Source organism: Sparus aurata, chromosome 15 (genome assembly GCF_900880675.1).
Source record: "Sparus aurata chromosome 15, fSpaAur1.1, whole genome shotgun sequence".
Classification (NCBI taxonomy): domain Eukaryota; kingdom Metazoa; phylum Chordata; class Actinopteri; order Spariformes; family Sparidae; genus Sparus; species Sparus aurata.
The window spans coordinates 8,996,865-9,019,434 of record NC_044201.1 but is presented as its reverse complement, the minus strand read 5'-3'; the positions used below and the strand labels follow the sequence as shown (position 1 = coordinate 9,019,434).

Genomic DNA, 22,570 nt, shown 5'->3' with positions numbered 1-22,570 from the left:
TAGGTTTGTTTTATTAGATTTGCAGTTTAAAACCTTTTCTGTTGTGACTAAAAATGTCCCAAAATATTTCCCTGCGCCTCCAGACCCGTACAGACAGCATGTCTTAAAGGATAAGTTCACCAAAAAATGAAAAATTAGATCATTATCCACTCACCCCCCAAGTCAGGTGAAGTTTCATTGTCCACAAAACAGACCTGGGGCTGCACAGCAAAACAGTGTTGCAGCATTCTCCTAAATAACTGAAGAAGATAGGGACTTGTTTAAAACATAAAAAACAAAAAAAAAAAAAACATAAAATGGCTCCATAGAGTTCGTCTGGTGTAATCCAAGTCACCTGGAAGCCTCAAGATCTGAAAGTGATCTGAAAAGAAGTTATTTACACGTTATTTTTTAAAGCTGAAATCTTCACTGTAGCTGCTAAGCTAAAGGCGTTCGTGTTCACCCCATCTGAAGTGTGTGCACGAGCTCGACCTCATGTCAAGGGTGTAAATAACATCTTTCCAAATCAGTGTGGGCTTTGAGAGATTTGGATTATGACAGATGAGCTGTATGTTATGTTCTTTTCAGTTGTTTAAAACAAGTCCCCGTCTACTTCAGCTGTTAAGGAGAATGCTGCAACGCCGTTTTGCTGAGAAGCTCCAGAAACGTGTTGAGGACTTCAAAACTTCACCTGACTTTCCATCAGAACGGGGGTGAGTAGATAATGACTTAATTTTCAGCTTTGGGTGAACTTTACCTTTAAGCCATTAACTCTGACTGTGCACCCTTTAGCAGCTTGCCCAAGTACTTCATCCCTGACTTTCTCCACATCATCACATCTCATTAGTAGTGACAAAGAGATTGAATATGACTGTCAGACTTTATGAACAGGCCTTTGAATCAAAGCTCAACAAAAATAATTTCCTGCCAAACCTGTTTCTGAATACAATTTGGATAAAAGGAACAAGCTGGACTTTGTGATGATGTATTTACTTTTGCATGTAATGCTTTGTTTTCAGACTGCGCTACATAAAAATAGACATGTAAAAATGTAACAGCTATTTGCATTGAGCAAATTCAGCTCAGTGAAAAATTTCAAACCACAGCATGGTGTGCAGCTGGAGTACAGACAAATGTGTGATTTTCATTTGCAGTGCCCAAATAATGAAGAAATAAAGGAACTAACACATTGTAAATAATCAGTACCTATTCATCTTCACATCTTAGTTTAACTTCCACAATCTTGTTCTCTTCATCAGAAATATGTCAGACAAATAGGAGAACTACAGAAAAAACGCTGCTTCCACCTCTGAACTGTTTGACTGTATGGTATCTAGATCTGGACGAAGTGAGGAGAGAATCGACATTACTCTTATTTGAGTTTAGTTTGGCAGAACGCCACTAAGCAATACATTTACCAGGCTTTCTTTCAGTGCCACCTTTTTACGTAAATTATATACTGCAGCGAGTAAGCGGCACCAAGTTATCACATATCAGTAGTGGTGACCCCTTTCCCTTTCATGCTGTGTCTCTCTTTACCCCGCTGTTGTCTGCATTCTGCAGGTATGTAATTATGGTTTGAAAAGGTCGGAGCCAGACTTTCCACAGGGCACCGCTTAGGAACAAAGCCGGGGTCTGGGAGCTCGGGTCAGGGAGCGCGGTGGCTGTTACGGTGGCTGCAAACTACAGAGATAGACATCAATGAGGAACAGTCATCTTCAAGAAATGAAAGTCTGTTAGTGGATAAGATTCTGAGGTCTGACTCACATCCTCTGACTGTGCCGAGGATAGTTTACGTGTCGCTGAATGATGCGTAATGAGCAACTTTGTAATCTGGCATGAATGGAGGTTTGTTGTATTGGCTGCAGCTGATGACCGAGGCATTACATGTAACAGGAGTCCTCAAATCCGATTACAATTTGTCACTTTGAGGCAGGGCAGTTACTGAACATTAAAACACACAAACACATCTCAGAATAACACTGACAGGCAAATAGACAATGTAAGTAGATATCACTGTACAAGGAACAGGGTAATTTAATGGCCATTATACAACACTGGGTGTGTTGAAAGCTCATAACTATATGTACAAATACACACGAGCATGATCTTTTGAATTTACGTTTGGGTTACTGTAAACAGCTGCAAAATGATAGTGATGATATGGTTGGCATAAATATACGCAAATAACATTATAAAACTTAACATGAAATAAAAAAAAACATAAATATTGAAAGTGAGAATTGTTACTGGGGCCTATTCTGGGCCAGCACACCATCATGCATCTGAGTTTTGTGGGAATCTGTTCTTCAGTTTTTGTGTAATCCTGCCTACAAACCAACCAACCAACAGAAACTTGGACGAAGGTAAAAAGGTAAGCTCCCTGGTGGAGGTAATAAATTGATAGACTTCCTTTTTTAAAAAAAATAATGAATCTTCCCAGCATTCACCCTTTATTTACTCATCCAAACATATTCAAATAGAGTCCGACAGATGAACACATTTTTTCAAAACTAAGGAGTCGTTTTTATCACACTGAATACAAATTTATTTATTTTCATTATTAATTGAAGTATTTTTTTCTAATCTATTCACATTTCCCAGCAGTTCAGATAACATTATATTCTTGAAATACAAACTGTATCTGTGTCAGTGGACACCACATTCACAGTAAAGTCTTAAAAGCTCTCCCTTCTCATGAGAACAACTTCATCATGATTAGTTTAGTTGTTTGAAAGATTGACATCACGGCTGTCTTTACACTGTGTGTGATGCAACACACCGTTGTCCCTCTCTCTGCTAACTTCAAGATCAGTAGGTCAGGAGATCTTTGGGATGTTGATGATGGGAAATTTCTTTTGAGGATGAGACCACAGATTTTAAATTAAAAGATGCCCGAAAAACCAACATCAGATACTTGGATTTTTTTGGGGTGGACAAATTGTTCCCTCCGTGATGGGAAAAAGCATTGCTGCGATGCCGAGCCTGCACATGAGAACAGCCCTAGAAGCAGTGCTCCAATTAGTTGCGGATGAATGATGAAGACCAAAGATTAAGTGATTATTTTAATTGAATCAACTGGGTTTAACATTCTTTGTCACCAGGGAGCCTGTAATCATCCTCTCCCTGTGTGACAAATAAACCACTGGTATTTGAAGTATGAAGATGCACAGTCACGTTCACTGAGACACAAATAAGTCTTTTTATTAATCTATGTCATTTTCATAGCTGAGCTGGCTTTTTCCTTATCGTGGGGGGGGGGGGGTGTACAAACTTCAAAAGATGAGAGTTTTGTCCACCGATCATATCTTTGTGTAATATCCTTATTTGTACTGAGGAAAAACCAAAAGCAGAGGAGAGGGGAAAAAGTTTCATCTGCCGACATAACTGCACAGAGAGGGCACATGTTTCTTTAATAAGGATGAAAGCGCAGCACTCTTGTAACCGGATCTCTCTGTAGCAGGCAGCTTTCCATCAAGGAACAGCAGGATCCTCTTTTTAACCCAGGAGCATCAGGACAGATGGGACCGTGACATGCAAACACACACAGACTCACATTCAGAGCGTGACAGACACGGAGGAGATTTCGTTGGTCTTATGGATACAATGTGTTGTGAATATCGAGGGGAGGGGCAAGGGCAGTGTTTAAGAACATCTGTAACACCTGCGCTCACTGTTAACACCTGTACTGACTGTCGCTCCTCTCTGTCGTCATCACTGTTTCGCAGGATGTGCTCCCCGCTGAGAGCTTTGAGCTGACGGCTCTGTGATGAATTTGCTGGTGCTGGGGGTCAGAGGTCAAAGGTTAGGGGTACTCCAGCTGGCATCCAGGGCCGCCGTGGACTCCAGTGAGGAGGCATTCAGTGGCTGGAGCAGGAGGGGGAGAAGAGGGGGGGGAGAGGAGGCAGAAGTTGTTTCTCTTTCTGTCTTGTTTGATGTACTCCACCCTCAAGGCCCACTTTTCCCCGTCTGGCATAAAACATCTCTGCTCTCAGATGTCAGAAAAAGCTAAGCAAAAACATGTTGCATTGTTCTTTTTTAGATCTTACGGAGCAGTTTGTGAGATATGGCCATCGTTTTGGTCTGTAACATTCAAAAAGAATGACCAACAACATCAGCACATTGTGGAGAAACAACAGTGTGGACGCCATGTCAAAGATTTGTGGTGTTGACTATTGAAGATAGCATGGTATCCAGGAGCCAAATGCAGTTGAGTATGGCCTCGTTGCCCGTGGTGACCTCTGTGATCCAAGGTCCTGGTCTTGACAAACTCAAGGGTCACAGGATCCACAGCTAGCTGAGCCATGAGGTAAATAGCTAAAGGTTGCTAACTAAAGCGAAGGATAGTGAGCAGAGAGCATGAGAACAGCTGTTTTATAATGGAAAAACAACAAAACAAGACAAAAAAGTACACTGCACACTACCTGCCCAGCACCAGTGCAGAAACAATTAGCGTGGACAGGACGGAAACCAGAACGTGTCCCCCGTCTACTGATTCTACGTTCATATGCACATATATAATAGAATAGGTGGAACATAACTTCAAATAAATGCTAATACTGTAATTGCTGGATGAGAACATGGCGACTGATCACTCACAAATTCACAATATCAACTTAAATGTTGATCAGATGTCAGTATTTTTTTCGGTGTATTTTTCCACTGTGCCGAAGTGGCCAAAATATCTGTTATTGCAAGTTTCAAGTTATATCACGAAGCATTGACAACTGATAAAGAAATATCTCTTGAGAGAGAATGTAAGAAGTCCTGCCTCTGCAGCTCCCCAGTTTATCATGTAGAGGGCAGCTTTTTTAATTAATGAGCCACATGTGCCAAGTGTTGGCACGATGCGTGCTTAATTTAACAGAGTTTTCCAAAACATTAGTTCTCCTCGGGTGGAAAATGTGTTTAATGAGAAGCGTCCAAAACACAGTAAATAGCCATTAAACTTACTTTAACAGCTCCCACATGTTTACTGAGTTTATGAGGGGTGTGATTGAGGGAGGATAAGGGTGTATGGTATGTTTGTGTGTGTGTGTGTGTGTGTGTGTGTGTGTGAGAGAGAGAGAGAGAGGGACCACCTGAACTTTCCCTCTCATTATTCTGTCTATAATATGATATTTCCATGACTGATACACACTATCACAACAGTGTAACGGCTCTATGTCAGCTCAAAGCAGCCCAGCGGCGCTAATGGCCATCTCTCACACAGATCTAGGGATCGGCTCTTCTGAACGAAAAGGTCAGCCATATTCCTGTGTGTCTCCTCTCCGACAGACAAAGAGCTTCCCAGTTTTCTGTCGTCAGTTATGTAACAGACAGAGGGGAAAGTTCCTCTCTCTGTCTGTCGCAGCTCCTGGTCCACCTCCCCTCGCCCTCCCCGGCTGTCATCAGTGCTATTGTTGCTGGAAAATCTGTCTCAGGCATTACCTGTGGAGCCAGGTGGCTCCGGGCCCCAGACTGACTGGCTCATCAGCCCCCCCCCCCTTATTTTGCCCTCCAAAAATCCCGCCTGTTCATTGAGGAGACATTTTATTAAACTGAAACATGTTAAAGGCAGTGTCTGTACGCAACTGCTGAGCAGATGGCTCACTAATTCTCTCTGCGGCCGCTTCATAAGTCGGACGGCTCCCCTGTTCACCAGACCGTCGTCACAACATTTCATGTTCGCCTCCGCTCTTCCATGGAGGTCCTTCCCCCAGCCCTGTAATTCGTGCGGTTAAACTCCAACGTGAGATGTCTAATGTGTGTTTAATGGGTGTTGGTGAGGCATCAATTAAGTTAATTGTAGATCATTGAGTTAATTTTAGTTATTTAGAAAACCCCAGCTTTCCTAAATGTTGTGAGTGTGGGGGATATGACGGAAGACTGCGAGTAAAGACAGAGGGGTGGTTAGCCTCAAATACAGCCCTGCGCTCCGGGACGACCTTTATGGGATTTACTGATAGTAATGACGGTGATGATGAGGTTTTTGTGCTGATGATTGTTTTAGCGTGGAGGGGTGACTTCTTCTCTGTTTTCATACGAGGCGTGCAATATGTTCATTATCACGTTTCAAACAGGGATACAGTTTGCGTTGAGGTTTAGCGTGGAGTCAGATGTCTCCAGCTGATTGTCGCCCGTTAAATATTCTGTTTTCTATTTGTTTCTCTGCCAGTAGAGAAGCCTCGATGAAGATGGCACTGTGAGTCAAGTCGAAACATGACGGCTGCATTCCTCGGTCTTAGCAGTAATAAGCAGTTATTGGTTTTGGGGTAGAGCCAGGACATCAGATCCAGCACTTAGAATTACAATTGGAAGAGAGTGCTGTCATCAGTGGCAATGACATATTAATCCGCTGTATCTGACTACACATCGTGCACGTGTGTAAGTATGTGGTACTGCAAACTGTGCGCACGTGCGTTCATGCTCATACGACAACTGTGTTACAGAAACATGACGCAAAACTAAGCCAAGATCATTTATTTCAAAACGGGAATTTAGTCCAATATTCATTTTGGTGGTTTCCCCCATAAATTACTGCAAGCTGCAACATTTGGAGCATGTTTACTATCCCAGATTTACAGGCATAAATCACCCCTTAATGCTGCATTTAAATAGTTACAGACAGGCGATTTATTCTTGGCCTGCTCCGTGCGTTTTGTGCAACAACATCGTGTGACTGTGTGTGTGTGTTTCACACTTTATTGGCAGCAATCATTACTTGCTGACAACTCCCATTCGTTCTGGTCTTTATTGTTGCCCTTACAGTTTTCTAAAAGGCAGCCTGTCGTTCGCGTGATGCACGCGCGTATGCACAACACACCAGCGCCAGAGGAGGGAAAAATATCTGGCAAACGGAACCTCTGATGGCCTCTAGAGGTGTCCGGGCACACCACACATACAGTATACAGTATGTTACCTCCACACCGCCTGCAGCCAATGTGAGACGAGAGAAGCTGAGGGTGTGTTAGAGGCTCATTAAGAAGTATTCCACCATCTCTCGCACTTGTTTTGCTTCTAGGCTTGATAATTACGCTACATGAACTTCTTTGCCAATAAAGACAGTTAAATACAAACTTGTAGTGTGCCGTACATCACCTCAGTGCGATACAATCACATATAAGTGACTGTCTTTATGGCTCATCATGTGTCATCATATCAAAGCAGTACACGCACATGTTGATATAAAATTTAATTGAAGGTGATGTTTTTACTGTATAATCATTGCCTTTTTTTGCCTGGAGACAAATGAAGTTGTAAGTGGCCACTGATTGAAACAAAAACACCTTAACAGTATTTTAGGTTATGGGCAGAAACACATTTCTGTTGGTGGCTATTGTTTTTTGAAACGTTTATAATATAAAAATTAGGCATATTTCAAAATGCCTATGAATGCATTTGATCCTGGTCTCGTTTCCCAAGTTGGAAAGTCAGTCTTCCGACTTCGGTTCATGTTCATGTTGGAATGTGGGAGCGACATGGCCGCCAAAATGAAGATGCTAAGCATATTAGCGCTTGGAGCGTTTAAACACGTTGACAGCTGTTTCCAGTATTTGAGTGACAAGGAAGTGCAAAGGATGACAAGACTGTACATGACTTTGATATAAGTTTCTTACCATCGACAATGTTTTCTTTTCTTCAGCCATGGTTCAACGTCATATGACGACAACTCAGCAACTTGTGTGCCAAAATGTTTTCCAACTTTCCAAGCTGTTGAGCAGGCATCATGTGAATTTTCCCAGTCAGAAAACCATTTTTCCAACATATCAGACAGCACAGTCCTTTCCCTGTTGGGAAGTTGTTCTTCCGACTTGGATGTTTTCATGATCTTTTCCGAAAGTTTGCACATTGATATTCATTTAAAGTGCTCCTGTGTCATATAAATCTGCCAGTGTTGTTCTGAAAAGCTACCTTTTTGATACCACTGCTTTTAAACGTTCTAACACTTAATTACCGTAGAGGAGTGAGTGAGATGATGGAGAGCGACTCACTTGCCGAGCCGCAGCGCCCCGCCAGCCAGAGGCTGCTCAAAACCACACAGGAGCGTGTTTTCCTGTCCAGCCGTGGGACCATCAGAGGTTCAGGGAGCACAGTTGTGTGGTTAATCTGTGCTGTTAGCTGCTGGGCCTCTGGGCTACACATGAAAGCTGTTTCACTGATGTGTGCGGGACACTGGGGGGGTGGATTGGTAGAAGCTTCAGCACACTTTATCCATCAAACCTCACTTTCAAGGCTCGGAGCAGCGGGATGTCTTCTGCCGGGGTTGCGGTTTCTGGGAGACCGGCAGAGCATTTCCATAATAGCTCACATCTCCCGGCCTCCATGTCAGTTTAACAGCCAGTGAATGTTTGTCACCAGTATGAGTCTGGCAGATTTTATGACTATGTTCATGAAGACAAATATGCTTATTTGCTTTCTTGCTGCGAGTTGGATGAGAAGATTGTTACCACTGTCCCTTCTGTACAGCAAATATGGAGCTACAGCCAGCTGCTAGTTAACTTAGCTTAGTATAAAGACTTGAAACAGGGGGAAACAGCTAGCCTGTACAAAGGTAACAAAATCAGCCAACTGGCATCTCTACAGCTTAATAAATGAACATGTTAGCCCATATCTCATTTGTACGAAACATGTAAAAATTAAGGATGTATTTGATAAGTTGATGGAATGTTTAAACATTTATACCAGAAATAATAACTGGATAAAATGTGTGTATGAGCGTCGCAGGAGGAGTGATAACCCCAAATAAGTTAGCATTTTTGCACGTCTGGTTCCCTTGTCTAAATGTCGTGAGTCTTTGGTTTGTTGCCTGAAATATGTTTGCTAATAAGCTGAAACTTATATTTAAATGTCAGAGAAATCAGTCATTACGTTTGTAGTTTTACAGGGACTGGGCTAGCTGTCGAGCTAAGCTAACCAGCTGCTGCAAGTGGCCCCATATTGAGCATACAAACATTGGTATCAATATTCTCAGCTACCTCTTAGCAAGAAAACAAATAACCATATTTCTCAACTACTCTGGCCGTGTAAGTGTGGACTGAATGGGGTGGTGAAGGCAGAATAAAACAGCAGCCGTTTCCTTGTCAGTATTTCACAGACTATATCGAGGGTACCTGGCCTTTGCTTGCTTAAGGAGCGCTTTCCTGGGTAGGAGACAGTAGACGACTCAGTGACCCGGGAGTGGGGCTGGTCGAGGGGTAACATTGGACTTGTACATATGGATCTGATAGAGAGGGCAGATAACCAGCAGACGCAGCGGAGCCATCCCTCGAACCGAGCAGGAAATGTGTGTCTGTCCGCCCCTGTTCTACTGTACACTGTGTAGATGTGTGTGTATGTGGGCTGAGTCCTGTTGTCATGAGACATTATTAGCCCATATGTTAACTTAATGACCCTCCTACTGTTGCATGGACAGTGAACGAGGTGTCTCACGGCAGCTCGACGGAGGGGCCGCCAGACTCTGAAACACGGAACTGAAATGAAGTCACATTCTTTAACCGTGTATACGTGTGTTAGATTACTTTAAATTAGTTTATGGCGTATTGCAAGCTTACAGATGTTTAGCCTCGGAGCTAAAGGTTTTTTCTTTCTTGGCCACATATCAGAAACATTTATTCATAAAGCGAGTTTTAATCTAAACAACTTAGTCCATACTCTAAATGTGCGGCTGTTTATTTCAGAAAACAGCGAGTTCTGCAGTCTGACAAGGATCTTGGCCTGGATGTAAATTAGAGCTGACACATTCAACAGTTGCTTCAGTGAGTGCTGTGGCCTGCCGTTAAGATCACAGACCGATCATCTGCCTCCAATCTGTCCCCGGCAATGTGGGTGTGTATGTGAAGGGTAATTAGTTGTTTTAAATGATTAAAGCTGTATGAAGAAGGGGTCTGTGTCTGAGATGGTTCCGGGAAAACTCCGCCCAGCATGGTGAGTATTATTGCTTCATGATAAAATCATACGTTTAGAAGACTCTTGAATAATACACATTTTATGCACACAGTCCCTTCTTATGAATAATGAATTGACCAGTATAAGTCCCAAATCACTGCATTTATCAGTAAAGCAGAAGTTGTATGTTGGTGTTGTGTTGTTTACAATGAAAGACTCGCACAAAGCAGGACCAAAAGTCAGCTCAGAACTTCTGCAATCAAAGAAAACAGGATGTCAAAAAGGGTATCACTATATTATTAGTATTATTATTGGACATAACGCTCATTGAAAAGTCAGGGATCAAAGTTAACACAATTCATCTGCAAGCCTGCTGCACCAAAATAAATGCAAATCCATCCATATTACAAAGGAGAACATGTTATAAAAAAAATGTAAAAATTGGGTAAAACTTTATTTTTGATCAAAGTGTTTAGCACGTACGATCGGTGTATAAACATTTAATATATGATTTATAACAAATAATCATCTGGTTGAAAGCAGATAAAAGTATTTATTAATGTAATTGTCAACAAGTCAAACAGATGGACACAGATACTGAATGGCCATTATAGTAAAACGCAGATGGAATAACATGGAATACAGTATATCTTGATTAAAAATGTCTGTGTGTCTATAGAAAATAGACTTCGCTCAGTGAAAGCAAAGTGCTGAGTGGCAAGCTGTATAATTAATTGCTGCATTACAATCTCAACAGACTGACTCAGCAATGTTTATTTATTGTACGTGTTATTCTGTAATTAAACTTTATTTGCATTGCACTGTAGTCACATTGAACCCAGGTAGTAGGGACGACCCCCTGAAGGAGATTAGAGAGACGATTACTGTGTTATAAAAGATTAAATATCTCAACCCTCAGCTTTAAGGTCACAGAGTTTTATAACCCTGAAATCCCTGAGTGCTGACAAGGAAGATTAATCACAAAACCAAAGTTTTAATACTTGTAATGGTATTAGATCTGTGTAGATTTATGCATTCAAAAAAATCAGACACAAGTAGAACAACAAAGGTTACCAACAACAGGGGACATTAATCTTAATAAGACCATGTACACACGGCCCATTCACACTGAGTAGACTTGATGACAGGATGAGGAGGTTAACTGTGCTCAGCTGTCGAGCAGAGACTCATTGTATGGACAAAATGTTGCTGGAGGCAGCTTAAATTTTTAAAACTCGGAGCCACTTTGTTAAACACAGACTAGATAAACAGATGGATCACTCACAGCTGACGCTCCCGTATTCAAAGGATACAAAGGTCAAAAAAATGCGACGGTTATATTGGTGGAACTTTGGCCTTTTATTCCCACTGCAGGTGGACTGAAGGGACAGATTTCTTGTAGTTCAGATCCCAACTGTTCAACTGAAGGCCAACACCATGTTCAGGTAAGAAAACTGAAGTCTTGTCACACTGACTTTAGCGATTGTTAACCTGATTTTAATGTTTAACATGTTTTTTCACATTGACCGGAAGAGATGTGTTGTGTAACGTCTGCCCTGAAATCTTGACATTAACCCAGACACTCACTTTTAGGTTTTCTCTAATCGTCTGCGCTGCTCTGATATTTGGCGTCACAGCAAAGCCATATAAACCCTTGGTATGTACATATTGTATACATGTATGTTTGTATGTATATATTGCTCCTGGCTGTATATGTTTGTACTGTCAGTTACTTGTATTTGGTCAGCGGTCATGTGACATTTGGACTCTTTTCTCAGAATAAACTTGAGAATGAAGCATACCAGATTGCCGTTATGTAAGTTGTGATTTCCTTTAACTACTAAGCACGTGAATAATCTTCCTTTGGACAGAGGAAATGCAGACTGAGCTCACGTGATTTTTGTTTCAGGTCCATAGATGACAAAGGAAAGATGTCCTGGGGAATGCAAGTGGAGGCTCCAGAGGACATGGACAAGACTGACTATAACATGGGCCGCCCTGTTTTCAGTGAACCCGAGCAGGACTGGGATGATGTCTACCACAAAGAGACAGATGAGCTGATGGAATATCTGGCCCCAATGGTGGCTGATCCCGAGGCCCGTGCAGAGGTCCGTGTCGGGTACTCTGAGCCAGAGAGGGACGAAGACGAGCTGTACCACAGAGACGAGCAGTTGTTGCCTGTGCAGATGGAGATGCTGAAACACCAGGTCGGGGGTGCAAGTGATGTCAGAGTTCACCTTCAACCAGAGGAGGACTTTGACGAACTGTACCACCAAGACGTCCTCCAGCCCGTCCCTTACCAAGGTGAAGCTGAGGCCGCCGCTCCTGCTGATGTGCCGTTTCAGAGGAAGCACAGCGAACCAGAGGAAGATCTGGATGATCTCTACCACCAGTGATCACTTAATAACTCCCCCCCTGTGTTGATCCTTAACTTTTCAAATCAGACACAGCCGATGCGCTGTTGCTACGACAGGTAAATAAATGTGTCGTCCGACTCCATTAAACTGTTGAAAAGAATGAACACTGTGCTGCTCATACTCTATGTATTTAAAGTAGCTGATAAAGATACTGTAACACCAATCAAGGAGTTCATGCGTTTTGTTTATTGATCAGACTGTGCAATGCAAAGATTAGTTACAAAAATACAAAATACATTTCTGCTCCATGTAAACAGAAGATTAATCAGATACTTTTACAGTATTATTTACACATAAACAAGAATGAGGGATAAAATATGCTTTATGTCTCTTCACGAAGAATTACAGTTGCGACTGAAACCAACATTAGATCGTTGTCAAGTGTGTGTGCCGGTGTATCACTGCAGCAGCTCGGCAGGGATGACCCCCTTCTTCAGTATCAGATTTCCATACAGAGCTGTCTCCCTGCAGAGGAAGATAATGAAATGCATCAGCTTCATTTTTAAAGACATGTTCGAAATAACGAGACTTTTGTGACGACCTCTGAATCACCTCCGTCATCTCATACTTGTTCAGAAATTATGAGAGACGGAGAGAAATTCAATCAGATTATCATTCCAGTGAATCACAGATATTAAGGTGCCCATTCACTGACTTTAGGGTTTGCGCATTTCTAAAAAGAAAAAAGGAAAAGACAAGTGACAAATAAATCTTAACAAAGGCTTGTCTTGTAGAGGATGTGTGTCTTTTACAAGTAGCACATGCTTTTGTGACCATATTGCTGACACAGAGTGAAACACTCAGCTATAATATTCAAACAAAGGCAGGGAGAATACACACCCTGTTGCCACAACAGCAAACGCTTTCTTGGCTCGTTCATAGAAAGCAAATCTTTCCACTGTCTCAATGGGAGTCTATGTGGACACAGAAGTGAACACAAAAAGAGTCAAAATTTCAAAGGAACACAGTGTAACTAACTGAATTATTCAATCATTGTGTGGACAGGCTGTTTTACCCGAGTCCCAGTCTCAGTCAGGAGATCGCTGTATGTGACCCACACAGGGACAGCTAAACCCCTCCGTTTGTCACTGTCCACCAGATCCATGACTGCAGCCTGTGGACACACATTACAGGTTAAATACATTTTAAAAGAAGAACATGTGCCCAATAATGCCACCGACAAGACATCACTCAGTGGTTTTCGCTTTAGATGTATGGGTCCAGTACCGCATGGGGGACATAGGTATCCAGGGGCAACAGCTTCAAAATGGCTTCCAAAAGCTTTGGGATTCCCAAACCTGCATAAAGATTACAGAGAGCTGAGACAATAAACCATAAACACAGTGATCTAACGTTGTTATTGACATATAAAGGTATTTAAATACCATCAGCTCTGATCTCTTTTGGACCGCAAGCACAAATGGAAGATGTTGGAAAATTTGCATCAGCAAGAACTGAAAAGGGAAAGAAAAAGGGTGAGTGGGCGACTGACTGAATGTGTCCTTACAGCTCCAGGTTAATGATCCAGTGAAACCTGCTCTGTCACTCTTTACACTGCTGTTTACTTTGACTTGGGATCGCTTAAAAACGTTACAGGCTAGCACAGCCTATAAGAAAGGCGACTTGGTGTACGTAATTAAACGTCATACCTATTTCATCCCCATGGCCCATTTTAGCGAGAGCATAGAGGAGCTCAGGTGATAAAACAGAGGGGATCCCTTTCAGTACGACCATACTGGCAGGCAGAGAGAACGCAGACCTGGAGAGTGCGGAAGTGAAGCGAGAGGGCTCACGCCAGCGTACTTCAGTCTTCGTTTAGAACCGCCAAGCATGCTAGCCGATTAAAAAAAAACACAAATCCCTATTTGAAAAAAAAACAAACGCCGTTTATCAAGTAGCGAGTCTCGTGTATGTTACAGTGATGTCGCCTGTTGGTCATTAAGCCAAATTCCAGACATCTGTTACATGTTTCGGTCCACCGGAAGGACGTTTTTGTAGTCAATGAACTATCTCGTTTTTGAACGTCATCCTCTTTGTAGACGCAAGGAGACATCATGTGATCGAAGACGCTAATCTGATTGGTTAGAGGGGCCCTTTAAAACATATTTAATATTCTCAAATAAAAGTCCAATTTCTATAGTAAATAAATAGAATTGTTGTTTATTTTTCAACTCTCTGCTTGTTTATGTCCTACTTAGCATGACACTTACATATTTTTCCAAGTTTTTTACTGGTTCAGCTACTCATGTTTTATTCTTGATTGTTCATATTTTACTTGTGCGTTTTACTGTTGTTGTTTTTCAATGGCTAACTTAACTTCTGACCAAGGGACAACAGTTGAAAATTAGCCTTCTGGCTAACATTGGCACATTTACAGTGATGTTGATTAATGTGCACTGTCCCTGCAAAATATATAAACTTAAACTTAAACTTGATTTTATTCACCTTTTGTGAATTTTCTTCGTGAATTGTGGCCCAAATTCCTAAATTGTGAGATCATGTTATAACAAAAACAGACAGATAACATGAAATGAGACTAAAATGTATAGTTTGTGTTCAATTGAATGATTCATTTCGCTATTTTACATTTCACGTTTGTAAACACACTAAGCAAAAGACTTGACAGAAGCTTATTTGAAAGTATAGGGTTGTGTCATTAGTCCGGCAGACTTCATAGTCGGTTAATCTTCTGCCTGTGTTGTTTCTGACACCCTTGGGTGGGCATAATTTAAAGCAGACACCGGTGAATGTGCTATTCCGACACGGTCTCTGGTGCCAAGAATGTGAGATAATGAAAATATTTGTCGGATGAAAACCACTCCACCCCGGCCCGTTTCATCTGAGCCAGAGAAACTCTCAGCTGGATGGCAGAAAAATGCTGAGGAATCCTTTCCACGACCGCAAGAAGCAGATCTGCATATAAAAAGGGCTTTTATAAAAGTCGAGTCACAGTTCGGCATCGCGGGCTTGTGGGCCTATATACTGCATTTACAATCCCGAAACAGCTGCTGTTAATAACGAACGGGAGAAATGTGTTGGTACTTTATTGCGTGTTTTGCATCTGCAAATATTAGCCATCATATTATTCCCGCATTCCAGACCTGCAATGTAGTATGGTTTGCTCCTCTTATATTCTCCCAGGATTTGAGATTGCGTGTGTGCAACTAAATCTAAAAATACCGTTTTCTCACTGCATATGTAGGAAACTATTACGATAGTTCCATCATGAAAACCGCTCATGTTTATGTGGCTGCTTCCCTTTGGTTATGCAGAGTTTCTAAGAATGTTGTGCATATAAAACTGAGTTCTTAGAAAGGAATTTAATGCAAAATAAATAAATAAATAAAATAAAAATAAAAATAGATAAAGTGTCCTACACGACAGAGGCAGTGCAGTGTTTGGGGCTCTGAGAGTGGTTGTTGGAGAGGACAGGGAGGCTGCTGGGCAGGAGAAAGGGCCCTCGCAGGACCAAGGCCTGTCTGCCGGACTGAAAGCCCCTTTCTCCCTCCCCGGACTCACGCTGCTCTCTCTTTATCTCGGCTTCTTTAAATGAGTTTATCACGCTATGAGGGTCTGCGCTGCCAAAATGTAACGTTTTGCCCCCTTTGTCCGCGCGGAGAGCCTCAATTGAGTCTACATTTATTATTTTGACCTTTCGCTACAGCCTCAAAGAGGAGCTTCTTTTCGGGCCCTCTCCGCAGACTTTTGTGCCTCCCCGCGGAGTGAGGAGACGAGTTTTTTTTTTTCTTCCTCTCTCCCCCCCTCCTCCTTTTCTCAAAGTTTTGTTCCAGGGGGCTGACAAGAAAGCAAGCTCCAGGGGAATATTGAATGAAAATAAAAATCAATTAGGCCATGGCCTTGTGGAGATATGGGGCGCCGCCGTGTGAAGATCAGAGAGAGAAAACGGTGGCTGGCGATGATTGGAGCGGCCGGAGAAAGCGCACACTAACCAAATTTGTTCTGGTGTTTCCTTTGAAGTCAGAACGACGGTTTCATGTGCCCTCGATGGACATCAGCCAATAGGTGATGCACAAGACTTCACATCATATAGATCAATCTGCACGGCTCTTATCTTTTTAATGTCTACAATTAGACATAAGTATTTCTCCATGCCTCTTCTTTGATGCTGCAGCGTAACTGCTGCCAAGATTACATGATTCTTCTCTAAATCATCACACCGGCTGTGTAGAGTTAAATCTTACATATATAACCAATTACCCATAGACATTTTGTCAAAAAGCTATCGGCTGTAAGACCTTTTAAAAAAAGCCGTTTTTGCGTAACGGTTCTACGCGGTGACAAAATCCGGGTTTATGATTTTCAAGTAAAGAAATCATAAGTGAGATTGACTTCGATGAGCTGCTGAGAATATGCTCTCCTTAAAAAAACCCAAAACCTTTCTGTGCAGTATTTGAATGTCTTAAAGTCTAATGACTTTATAACTGTCACATTACACTTAAATGACGCGCTTCTCTGCACCCAGCCCGGTGCGTGTCTCTGCTGCAGGCCCACTGAGGTCAGTCTGTGACAGCACAGGAGCGCCCTCTTGTGGTGAGAGGTGCGCACTGGTTTAACTCCGGGTGGAGTGAATCCAGCGCTTCTGGTTCAGATGCGTTGCAAACTCAGCTACAAATAGGCTTATTTAATTCATTTGCAATCACACTGTATCAGCTAATATTATGAGTGTATGCAGGCCTGTCCACAGAACTGGCTGGGCCCCTGACATGGTGCAGTGAATGGGCCCTCCCCAAACCTCTTTTCACATTCAACATTTGTGTATTCATTAATACGACTTCTTTGCTATTATCACCATCATCTTCTGATGATCGTGGCTCCTTCACCTATGCTTGCTGCTTCCTGGCTATTAATCTTAGCTTTAATGTTAGCCTCCTGGCCGACTGGAAGAGTGTGTAGAAGAGGCCCTTTGGACATGATCAGATAACCAAAATGAGCAATATCAGTGCTGCGAAATAGTGCGCTGAAACCAAAACTAAGACCAGCAGTGAAAAAAATGTGGCACAAATACAAAAATGATCCGCTGTCACCACTGCTACAAAACAATTACAGATGAAATACTGCAGGACAGAGGGTTTGTCATTATGAAACAGGCTACTTCTCGCAAAAGGAGGAATAAATAAAATGTTTACTTTTCTTGTTTTAATAAGTGACTTCAAATAAAATGTGGATATCATTGCTTACATGAGGATGAACATGTCTGTTGTTGGCCTCCATGAGCCCCAGAAAGCTTCCCCCCTTTAAGTAGCAAGTAAAACCTCAATGTGTGTGATTAAATACAGCAGACCTACAGTATACTCCCATCTCTCAGTTGCAGCACTCTGGAGCTTTATTTGTAAAATGTACACAGAAACAATTTACCTGCAAAATGCAGAACAACATTTTGACAGTGAAAATGAAAAGAAGGCAAAGGCAGTACAAATCATCACAGACTGATTCGTGCTATTACACACTGACTATAACTGTTATCAGATGTTATTCACATACACACCCCCTGCACTCCTGCGCCCACACATGTCATCTGATTTTGAGTCTCAGCAGGAGGGGGTTCCCTGTGATAAGACACTCCTGTGCACTCACTCAGGGTCAAATCCTAATTCAAACACTTGTATGTTCCACTACAATCAGGATTGTTGCATCACTCAACTTATTGCAGATAAGGAATCGACCCGCTGATATCAGGAAACTTTGTGATCTTGGCCGAGCTCTTGCTTTTTTCTACTTGTCCTGGAAACTGGCCTTTCTCTTCTCCACAAATGCTGTCATGCCCTCTTTACGGTCATCCTGCAGGGAACAACACAGGCACACACATCATGATTGGACTGTCAACACCAGAGTCGACACCCTCCTCCCTCGCTCTGAGACTCTACTCACTGTGGCAAAGGTAGCGTGGAATAAGCGCTTTTCCAAACGGTTACCCTCAGCCAAAGTCAGTTCATAAGCTGCAATAACACAAAGGAACAAGTGAGACAACACTGAAAATGATTACATTTACTAAGTTTTAACATTCAACTTAATAGAATTAATTTACAGACCTGCATTAACAGCCTCTTTAGCCATAGCAGAGACCAGTTTGGAGTTGGAAGCAATTTTCTCCCCACATTTAACCGCTTCGGTCACCAACTGGTCCACAGGACAGATTTTACTCACCAAACCTGGGAAAACACAAAATGCTAGAGTCAAGTGTAAATGCACAGTGATGACACTCTGAGGTTTGTGGACTGTTTTGAAGCCTTGAGTTTAGCATTACTGTTGTCACCATCTTGGTTTTGTTTGAAATCAGAAGTGACCATATTTGTTTGAGAGAGTCGAGCATCTATTTTACTGTAATTGGGAGCATAATTTAGTATATGGGTGTCATGCTGCGTTCGAGGAAACTTGAAACTAGTGATTAAAACCATAAACTCATTAAGAAACGATTTACTGAGGTGATGAATAAAATGAGAAGTGGGGTCATTTTCGAATAAACTTGCATACAAATTTCTATTTGAAAAGAGTGGAGTCGCCCCCTGCTGGCCTTTAGAATTAATGCTTAAAGTTTAGGGCACTTTCACATGGCTTCACTTTTCAGATCTGAAATCTTTACATATATTTTACACAGTCAACTAAGAGGTCTTGTCAGTTTATCGTAAGGTACAATGGTACAGTCTAAGGTATTAAGAGCATATGCCATCTTAAGTCAACTGTATGTCAATACTGTCAAAACATTAGTGTCGCTGTTACCTAGAGGTGGAAGAAGAATTCAGAACATTTACTTATGTGAAAACACCAATACAAAAATGTGAAAATAATCTGTAACAAGGACAAGTTGTCTTTTACTTTTATCTCATCTTTTGCTTTCGGAAATGTTCTTAAATAATGGAAAACTCCTTGAACCTCGAATAAATTCTTTAAATGAGACAATCTTTAGAGGAGGGAAATACTTCTTTGTTAGAACATACTTGCACCTCAGACATCTGAAATCTGATCCCCCATAAAAAGACTTGTTTGGCCAGATGTCACAGAGCAAACAAGTGTTTTGTAAGCTTATCGTATACTGTTTTACGCAACATCTTAATCGACAAAGTAACAAGTGATTACGGTTTTCATATAAATTAAGTGGCATAAAAAGTAAAAAGAAAAAATTCCTTCAGAGTCCAGGAGCAAGAAGCATAAAATAGAAACGATCAAGTTACGCACAAGTGCTTTAAAATTGTACTTAAGCAGAGTACTTGAGTAAATGTCCTCTCCAACACTGCTGTCACCTGATTGCTTGGCTTCTTGGGCATTAATTCTGTCTCCGGTGAGTACCATCTCCATTGCCAGGGATTTGCCAACTGCGCGGGTCAGCCGCTGGGTGCCTCCCGCCCCTGCAGGTAGACAGATGTTGTGAACAGCTGCTCCAAAAACAAGAATCTGATAACCTCAGAATAAAGGAAGTGAAGTCTGAACAGGAAGGAAAGTGGATAGAAATGAGTGTTTACCAGGAATGGTCCCCAACAGGATCTCTGGCTGGCCGAACTGCGCCTTCTCTCCGGCATAGATGATGTCGCACATCATGGCCAGCTCACAGCCTCCGCCCAGCTGAAAGAGAACAACGTGCAGCATGAGGAAGGGATGGAGATTTTTAACAAAGCTCATTGTACAGTGATCAGTCTCGTTCTTCATCGTTTCATTTACATTTTGTACTTCCTGAATGGTTCAAATACTGGATATAAAAAGGGATAAAAGCAATACTACATGGCCAAAAGTATGTGGACAGATCTTTCTTTTTGTTATGAAGCTATTTTCCAGTCTGCCCCGTGCATTTGAGCCAAGAATTACAATCTGACTTCTGTCACATCCATTCACTTTCTTAAAATGTCTTATCATTTCCAGGTTTACGTGGCGATGTTAGAGATTCTTGATAAATATATCATGCACATAAATCAAATTTTAAAAAGGCACTCACAGCAAATCCGTTGACAGCTGCAATCACAGGCTTCTTCACCGTGGACACTCTGTTCCAGTGAGCCAGGAAGTTCCCACCGTAACACTCCTGGAAGGTTCGATTCTGCATCTCTTTAATGTCGGCTCCCGCTGGAAAACACAAAAGTAGAGTTTAACGCTGACTAATCACTGTGAACGGCTTCTTGTAATTTCTTTGCTCCTCAGAGGAGTTGAAAAAAAAAAAAAAAAAAAAAAAACAAGCCAAGAAAACGCTCGGCTCCCTCACCAGCAAACGCTCTGTCACTGCCGGTGATGACGATAGCTCCGACGCCGCTGTCGACTTCGAAGGCATCCAGGGCCTGTCCCACCTCCCTCATCAGCCCGTCGCACAGAGCGTTAAGAGCCTTGGGTCGGTTCAGCTGGATGAAACCCACGTTACTGTTCTCACCGCGCTTTTCCACCAAAATATACTCATACTGACCACCTACAGGCAGAGAGAACCAACACAGATTAGATTAGATTTCTGTGCACTCAAGGGTTTCTGCAGGGTTCAATGATTTGTAACTTTTCAATATCACATATAATGCAATTTATACCCGTTTTACTGTTGTGCTGGCAAAAGTATTAAAATATAATGGTAAATTAGCAAGAGGATATAGCCTGTACCAATCATTAGATAATAGACTTTTTAATCCCCTTCAAGACTTTTTTTTCAGGGCATTTACCCTGTACACAGTTCACCCTGCACTGTGGACTCATTAACCAGAAGCAGCATATTCTGGAATCAGGTGAAATGTCACTGAAGTGGTCCAAGTTTAGCGGTGATGTCACAAAGAAAAGGTAAAGTCCTGGTTAATCATTCAAGTAAAAGGATACACCTTTACACAAGGCTTTGACACCTGTAACAACCTTGTGTCAAGGTGGAGCAAGAACAAGACTCGTGGTTGGTGCTTTCAAACTGTTTTTTTGTAAGTGGGGCCTTTAGGAGAAAATCCACCTAAAAACAGAATTTTCTCTCCGGGCTAGTTCAATTAATTTGTCTCTTTAAACTGCAAATCAGACCATCAAGACTTAACTTGATGGTATGTTTGGCGTGACACTTTTTGGAGCTTAATTGACATGGAACTACCAACTCTAGTACAAATAGCTTTTTATACTGAGGTGAGATTTATATCAATGAATTATTGTGGCCAGCATGGGCTCACACACCATAAATTAAGCTGGACATGGAACAAATTGTTTACATTTTCAAAGGAAAAAATCTCAATAATTTGACCAGCTTCAGACATTTGATTCTACAACAACATCACAGGTGATAATTGTTCTGTACTATGTCAATCATAGTCAATCATAACTACTTTTACAGGTAATTTAGGTAAAGATAACACATTTAAACAGAATACAATTTAACAACCGTTTGAACTTTCGATCATCAGTGGAAGCGGATACCTCTGTGTTTCATAGAAAATATGAGGGCAGGTCGTCAAGCTGTAGATCACTGCTTCTGAGCCCATGACGCCATAAAACCCTGCAGCCTGCTGTCACACTGTCCTGAGAGCTGTCACAGCTACACTGTCACATCTGTGGAGCAGCTCTGGGATTTGTATCTGGGCTGAAAGCATCACTACAGTCTCACAACATTAATGAACAATCTTTGTTATATATACTGATATTTTGAATTACATTTTCCTTCCTTCAATAGTCCATCTACTTGTTGTCCTCAGATGTTTTGATTTTTTGAGCACAGCCTTTCTTTCTGTTTTGTAATGTTGTATGTCTTGCACTATCTCGTGACTGGACTGAAAACAAGTGCACAACATCAGTCCATACATTAATAGTATCATATCAGACACGTTTAAATTCCCAAATAACATCTGAGCGATTTAAAGTTATAAACAGTAACACCTGTACAGTCCTTTTTATGGTGGAATTTCCCTTTACACAGGACTGGTCCTCATGTAAACATCACGCTCCTGATTTATCCTCCATTAAAGTTCAGCACTCAAACGTTTGGTAATATAAATAACACTAAATACAGATAAATGTCAGAGCAGAATAAGTTAGCTACAGTGTGCCTGCGGCGCACACTGAGTGACGCATGTCTCTTGACATTGTGGCAGGCCAGTTGTTCATATGGCTCCATTAAACTGACCCGGACAGCTTTTAAAACACACACCTGAGCTGTAGAGACGAGCAGCAGACAGGACGGCCGGAGCTGCTCGGGAGGACTTCAGGAGAGAAGCTGCACTTCTGCACAGGAAAGCCATGACAGCGACAACGGAGGAGAGAGAGGAGGACTGTTGTCAAAGAAGTTGCTCCAAGATCGTTAGCTGCTCTTTCCTCTTGCGTCGTCTTCGTCGTTGGTGTTTTTCCAAGAGGTAGCA

The 22,570-nt window shown here is 41.9% G+C and overlaps 2 protein-coding genes across 3 annotated transcripts; both read right to left on the bottom strand.

Annotated features, from left to right (window-relative positions):
- Positions 1–12,426: 12,426 nt before the first annotated feature.
- On the bottom strand, positions 12,427–14,245 carry fuom (fucose mutarotase). Of its 2 annotated transcripts, none has more exons than XM_030441504.1 (6): positions 13,913–14,245; positions 13,649–13,717; positions 13,491–13,582; positions 13,279–13,377; positions 13,104–13,177; positions 12,427–12,728 (listed from the first exon to the last, which is right to left on the bottom strand). In XM_030441504.1, the coding sequence occupies exons 1-6, from the start codon at positions 13,995–13,997 to the stop codon at positions 12,662–12,664; spliced, it is 486 nt and encodes a 161-aa protein (XP_030297364.1). In that variant the 5' UTR covers positions 13,998–14,245; the 3' UTR covers positions 12,427–12,661. The 2 variants fall into 2 exon arrangements, with proteins under 2 accessions (XP_030297364.1, XP_030297365.1); XM_030441505.1 differs by having other exon boundaries at positions 13,491–13,561; positions 13,913–14,231.
- Positions 14,246–17,573: 3,328 nt separating this feature from the next.
- echs1 (enoyl CoA hydratase, short chain, 1, mitochondrial) lies at positions 17,574–22,570 on the bottom strand. The gene is made up of 8 exons (XM_030441482.1): positions 22,363–22,570; positions 20,473–20,670; positions 20,209–20,336; positions 19,742–19,841; positions 19,523–19,627; positions 18,314–18,433; positions 18,153–18,220; positions 17,574–18,062 (listed from the first exon to the last, which is right to left on the bottom strand). Exons 1-8 carry the CDS (start codon positions 22,451–22,453, stop codon positions 17,997–17,999), a joined length of 876 nt encoding a protein of 291 aa, XP_030297342.1. The 5' UTR covers positions 22,454–22,570; the 3' UTR covers positions 17,574–17,996.